Source organism: Molothrus aeneus, chromosome 9 (genome assembly GCF_037042795.1).
Source record: "Molothrus aeneus isolate 106 chromosome 9, BPBGC_Maene_1.0, whole genome shotgun sequence".
In the NCBI taxonomy this organism is placed as follows: Eukaryota; Metazoa; Chordata; class Aves; order Passeriformes; family Icteridae; genus Molothrus; species Molothrus aeneus.
The window spans coordinates 16238716-16245303 of NC_089654.1; the positions used below are offsets into that span (position 1 = coordinate 16238716).

Sequence of the window (6588 nt, forward strand, 5' to 3'; positions counted from 1 at the left end):
GCCCCGCGGCTGGAATCGCCCCGCTCCCAGTGTCCGGCACAGGGAGAGCACTCACTGCCGGCCACCCCGCGGGCTGCCGCGGTCCCTCGCGTACAGACAGCCCTGCTACAGCCTCACGGACTGTTTCCATGCTCAGCTCCCCAACAGCCAGGTCTTTTCCAGCGGGTGCCGGTATTTCCCGCTGTTTGAGGCTGAGAGAGCCCGTCCCGTTCGTCTGGAAACAGATGAGCTTGGTTGTTTGTTCACAACCACTTCCAGGGCCGAGAGCAGGTCCTGGCCTAGGCAAGGGCAAAGGCTGGAGAGGGACCGAGACCGCGGTAATTCAGCAGCTCCGCACCAAGTCTGGGGCGGTCGCGGCGAAAGCAGCTGTCCGGGAACGGAAAGGGGAGAAACACGATCGCCGCGGCCGGGAAAGCGGCGCAGCCAACGGCGCCGAGTGCCCGGCCCCGGCCCGTGCCGCGCACCGCGCTGGACCGGGCGGCGGGAGGCAGCCCCGCATCCCGGCCGGGCGCCCGGCTCTTTGTCCTGCTGCAGCGCGCTGTAATGCGGGCCGGCGTGCCGGGGCTTTTAAAGAGGCAGCAGAACCTGTTCCTACAAGATTGCAGCCAGGCGACCCGGCCGAGCAATTTCAGGGCAGCCTGACCTTGGCTCGGCTCTATCCCGGCGCGAACGGGGAGCGGGACAAATGAAGAACTTATGTTTGCAGCCCTACTTCCCATACGGGGAAAAGAGGAGTGAAAGAGAGCTATTCTTGCCCCAAACCTCCTCCCGCTTATACGCACTTTTCAATTGGATCTGGAAATACGTTTCAGGAGAGGTAGCGGTTCCTCGCCCACCTCCTCCGGCGCCCCTGGTTTGGACACCGTCCTGCACGACACCGGCAGCCCCCAGCCCCGCCTCACTCCTCTCGCTCCTGTCTGCTGTCGTTCCCAAAGCAGCAGATACTCCCTGTCCCGGTGGGCACCCCGCGGCAGGCCGTGCTCGTGAGGGGGCACTCATCTATTTTGCATGAACTTTCCTTCCTTGTTCTCACTACTTTTCAGCGAGTTTATGCAGTCAAAACCGAGCCATCGAGAACAACGAGCTGAGACTAGCTTTTCCAGCTGGATTTCCTCCTTTAGGAAAGATTTGTTGCTTAGACGAAGAAAAAGGCCCTAACGAGCCCATACTTCCTACCTCCTTCCCCAGCCTGCACAGGATGGGTTTCCCGGGAAAAGCCCGGCGGCGATGCGGGGCGGCCGGACCGCTCAGGCCACTCAGGGTCCCGCTTTCGGTCCGTTCCGGTGGGGGGGATCTGGGGGCCACGGCGAAGGCGCGGGGGAACACTCAGCAGCCGCCGCAACACGGGCAAAAACCGAAGTGGGCGTTCCCGACCCGCTCCCCTTTTGTCAGATCAAGGCAAAGGTCAATATGGTTTTAACGCGAATTTATTAGCACAGAAATCAGCAAGCCGCTCGCTAATTAGCAAAGCCCAAATAAACGTGCCCGGGGGCTTCTCTTTTCCTTTTTTCGGGATTTTTTTCCCCTTCGATCTTAAAAGAAAGGGGACCCACGAGCAAAAATAGAGAGAGGAAGAAAAAAAAAAAAAAAAAAAAAACAACGAAGCGCCAAACCCTCAGAGGAGAGGATAATATGGGACTTTATGAATGTTTTATAGGTAATTGCTGTATAACTTTCTAATTTCGCAGGGGGGTGTTCACCTCCAACGGCTGGGGACAGAGCCGTCCCCGGAGTCCAGAGGAGGGTCACAGCCCCCAGTCCCGACCCGCAGCCCCTCTGCCCCCGCGGGACGGCCGGGCGGCCCACGCCGGCACGGGGAAGGGAGGCGCTCGGCAGGGAAGCTGCCAGGGGAAGGGATGGGGAGGGGGGAACGGGCACACATAGTAGTAAAGTTCAAAGGCCAGCGGGGCTCGGGAGCTCCGTGTCCGCCGGGACGCCGCCGCCCTCCCTGCCTGTTTCCCCTCGTTACTCACCCCGACCGCCGGCGCTCGCTGCCTGTCCCAGCTCCGTGCGGAGACAGCTGCCGGGCCGGGGCCGTGTCCCCAGGCTCTGCACGGCCCCATCGCACCCGCCCCCAAGGGGCTAGAGCCACTACCCGTTACCGCCCTGCCTAGGTGCTTAAAATAACAGCAAGGGGCTCCGCACCTGCGGGGGATTTGATTTTCCTTTAAAATACAGATAGGGAAAAACAGCGCCTGTTAAGAAACAATGAGCCTAAAATTCAAAATATATTCAATATAATATTCAAAATAAAAAAGTGGCATCTGCATATTCTACTCCGAATTTCTTTAGTTCTCGTCACGGGGAAATTAGCTACCTTGAATTTTCGCGTTTGTTAAAAAAAGATAAAGTTTATTTTTTTTTCCTTTTTTTTTCCCCTGTGATTTTTCAATCACAAAAAAAAAAAAATCTATATTTTGTCATCTAAGCATTTATTTTACTGAATCCAAAAAGACATGAAAAGGGATAGGGAAGAACCACGTTTGTTCGTTTTAAACTAACGTATAGAAGTGATTTTTTTTTCTCCTTTTTTGGACGACATATAATAAATATGATATAGCACTCAGCACTTGGTCTGTACAATTCTGTTCGTATTAGGGAGCATGCCACTTTTCAATAAGAAAAAAAAAAAAAAGGTAATGAGAAAAAATCAGTGCAAAGTTCTCCGTTCCCCCGGTCTTCTCCGCCGGTCGGGGGTCGAGGCGCTCTCATTCCCTCTGTCCTCCGCAGCCGTTAGTCTCTCCGGCGGGCTCGGCCTCGGCTTGGGCTCCCTCTCCCTCTCCTCCTCCTCCACCCCCTCCGTAACTCTCTCTCCGAGCTCCAAGTCCTGCCTCGCAGGAGCCGAGGTCGGCGGGTCGCCCCGCGGCTCTGCCCGCCTTCCCCCGCGTGTGGTCGTTTCACTTACGGGCTCGGCTCTGGGTTCACGTTTCAAGAGTCCCTGCTCTGACTGATCGCCTCCCTCGGTGGCCGGTGACTGCCTGTAGAAGCTCCTGCCCCTCGGCTTCCCCTCGCTTCCTCCTCTGCGGTGCTGGGGCTTGTTTGGGGACGGGGAGGGGAAGGGCTCGTTGCGGGGACCGCGGTGCCGTTTCACCGGGGGTGCGGGGTGCCGGGCATGGGGTTGGCCAGGGGGTTGAGGGCCGGCTGCCCGCCGGGCCCCAGCCCGTGGATCAGCACCCGCGGCACCAGCGGCCGCTGGAGCTGGGGGTGCGGCGCGGGGGGAGTCCGGTACATGCTGCTGTACATGGCTGCGGCCGCCGCAGCTGCCGTCGTGCTGTCCATGCTGCCCAGCAGGCTGGGGTGATAGAAATAGGGCGAGGGGAACATCCGCTGCAGCGCTGAGTAGTTCCCGGCCTCGGCCAGCAGCTCCAGGCCCACCGCCGTCTGTCGCTTCCACTTCGTCCTGCCGGGGGGAGCAAGAGGCTGCAGGGCGGGCGCCGCAGCGGGGCAGCCGGGCCGCTTCCGCGGGGCTCCGCGGGCGGCGAGCCCGTCCCCTGCGCGGCTCCGACGGAGCGCACCTTCCCCGTGGGCCCGCGCACGGTGCCATCTTCCCGGCTCTGCCCGCTTTCCCGTCCGAGCCCCGCACCCCCCGACACATGCATACGGCGACTCCGGCCAAATTAATAACCGCGGTACACGGTTAGATCGCAACGCGCTGACACTAATGGCTTGCGACAGAATTAGGGTGGCTGCAACCGTATGTAATGAGACAGAAAATTACGGCAGCATTGACAGGAGCCGGATCCCCCAGTCCATCGCCGGGGAGGGCGCGGGGCAGCAGCCGGGAGCTCCCCGCACCACCCCGGGCTCCCGCGGGCAGAAACCCAGAGGCGTAAACCCGCCCCGGCTCCCCGGGGCCGCCGCCCTGACGGGGCCCGCCTTACCTCCGGTTCTGGTACCAGGTTTTGACCTGCGTGTCGGTGAGGTTGAGGGCGGCGGCCAAGTCCATGCGGTCCTGCACGCTCAGGTACTTCTGCCGCTCGAAGCTGCGCTCCAGCTGGTTGAGTTGATGGTCGGAGAAGGCTGTTCGTGCCTTCCGAGGCTTCTTGGCCCGCACTGGCGGGCTGTCCCGGCTGCTGCTGATCTCCCGGTCGCCCTCCTCCTTTGTCCCTGTGAGTGAGCCCAAGAGCGGTGAGGACCGGCGGGACACCGGTTCGGCCCCCGCCCCGCCCCGGTTACCGGGCCCCGCCGCCCCCTCCCCGGGGACTTGTCCGGGACACGGGGGGAACGGTCAATTATGGCGGGGGGTGGTGGCGGCGAGCCCGTCCGGGGAACAGCGGGATTCCCGCTCTCCGTTTCCCAACTACAGGGCTTTCGTTATTTTCTGCCCTCTCCCCCCGGCCCGAAACGCCGGGAAATCGATCTGTCAATCCGGCTCCACTCGGGCCCCAGTTTGTGGCGCTCCTTGATCTTCCCCGCAGGAAGAACAATAATCTCCCTAATTGACCCACTGGGGAGGTTGGTGCACACAAAAATGGCCAGACCAGACTGTACATCTGGTTTGGGCACTCGTATGCTAATGCTAAAAGAGCAAAATGAGCTGCACTGGCGGGCACCGCGCCGCTCTGAGCCTGGCGAAAATAGCTCAATTGAGCAAAATTAGGAAAATTTGTCCTGTTGCCTCTCGGCTGCACCGGGCTGCCGGCGGGAAGGACAGCTCCGCCGACACCGCAGGGAAAATATACCCTCTCCCTGCTTGCCTTTCCTCACTCTTTTCCTCCTTTCCCCTTCCCACACACACATAGCTATTTTCACTTCCGAACCCCCGCACGGCGGGGGTTTCCCCATCAGCACAAAATCCCTAATTGAAAAAAAACCCCACCAAAATAATTAAGATGGAGAAATAAACCTACCACGGCGCAGGGAAAACTCGAGGGTTTTGCCAAACGCACAAAGCCCTCACATCTCACTGCGCCAAGCGCGGGCCGAGTTGTTGTTATTATTATTATTTTATTTTTAATTAAAAGTTGGGTGGGTTTGTTTGGGTTTGGTTTGTCCTTTTTTTTTTTCGCTTATTTGCTATTAACTAGGGAAGTAGAATTTTTCATCTTAATTTTAGAGAGAATAAGCATAAATAAAAAGGCTGAATGCACTAACTGCAGCTGAGCCGCCGGTTCTTAGAAAGCCAGAGAATCATTTATGTGCATTTGCATTAAAAATAAATACAGTCTGATTTCCCATGTGATCCCACTGCTCGGGCTATTTCTTAAAAAACGGGGAAGCCAAATTTAAAAAAAAATAAAAGAGGAAAGACCAACAGATATTAAAATTAAAAAAAAAAAAAGAAAAGAAAGAAAGAAAAAGAAAAATTTTTAAAAAGCGATTTGATTTAATTTCATTTCCTACCGACCTTTACCCCGCGGTAGCGAGGATCACTGAGCGGCCCCGGCAGAGCAAGCGCTCCTGCCGTAGATTTTCTCCCCGATTTTCGTTCCACCAGTGCGGCCGAGCACCGCGGCGCCGGTTGTACCGGCGGCCGAGCCGGTGCAGAGCCGGGCCGCGCCGTACTCACCGTGGCATTTGATGTCCCCCTGCGTGTCGTCGCGCTTGTCGAGCTTGGCTTTACCGTCCTCCTGCTCGAGTTTGGGCCTGAAGCTCTCCGGTGCCGCGCTGCCCTCCTGCTTGGGAGTATGGTGGGGAGAGGGGACGCTGGTACTGTAAGGTGCACACGCCGCTAGCGGTTTGCTGTCGCCCAAAATGTCCTTAATTAAAAAAGAAGAGGTGGAAGTCCTGGGGCCGGAGCTGGCCGAGCCCAGCTGTGGCGGCGGTGGCTGCGGGGGCGACGGCTGCAAACTCGGCGGCGGTGGCGGCGGCGGGTGTGGGCCGAGGTGGAGGTGGTGCGGCGGCGGCGGGAGGCTCTCCGCCACCCCCAGGTGCGGCTCGGGGTGCTCCATGCTCACCGAGATGGGCGATGAGGGCGCCGTCCCCACCGTGTCGATTTCCGAGCAGGGGGACGGCGTGGCCTGGCTCCTAAAATCCGCCGGCCGGCCGTCGCCGTGGGGGCGAAAATCTCCGTTCATGACTCCGGGGCTGCCGGTGCTGCCACCCGACAGGATCGTATCTATCCCGAAGCTGGACCCGCTCGGCCCCTCCATGGCGAAACGCTCAGCGCCGCGTCCGCATCCCCGTGGGCGGCGGCGGGGGTCTCTCACCGGGGGCGGAGGAGAAGGGATGGGGGGCGAAACCGGGTTACACCAACCCGCGCACCGGCGCTGCGGTCGACACTAACTCGGGGCCCCCGCCGAGCCCCACATCGCCGCCGGGCCGGTTCGCCGCTAACCAACTTTGTTGCGGGAAGTTGCGGGCGCGGAGCGGGGCGGACACCGGCCACTGCGGCGCGCCCGCCCGTGCCCACCGAGCTCCTCTCGGCGGCGGCGACTCCCCCCGTGACGTCACAGCCGCCGCGTCCCCCCCGCCGTTTATTATAAACCCGGGCTTTTGCCGCCGCCGCCGCCCGCCCCCATTGGCGGAGGGCCGAGAGGGGGCTGACGCAGTGCGGGCCGCAGCCAATCGGCGGCGGCGGCGGGGACGGGGACGGACGCGGGAGGAGGGGGCGCGCCCTTGCTCCCTCCCGGGCCCGTCCCCGTTCCC

The 6588-nt window shown here is 60.2% G+C and overlaps 1 protein-coding gene across 1 annotated transcript; it reads right to left on the minus strand.

Annotated features, from left to right (window-relative positions):
- Positions 1-1662: 1662 nt before the first annotated feature.
- On the minus strand, positions 1663-6290 carry BARHL2 (BarH like homeobox 2). The gene is made up of 3 exons (XM_066555866.1): positions 5510-6290; positions 3882-4107; positions 1663-3400 (listed from the first exon to the last, which is right to left on the minus strand). Exons 1-3 carry the CDS (start codon positions 6090-6092, stop codon positions 3088-3090), a joined length of 1122 nt encoding a protein of 373 aa, XP_066411963.1. The 5' UTR covers positions 6093-6290; the 3' UTR covers positions 1663-3087.
- Positions 6291-6588: the final 298 nt, after the last annotated feature.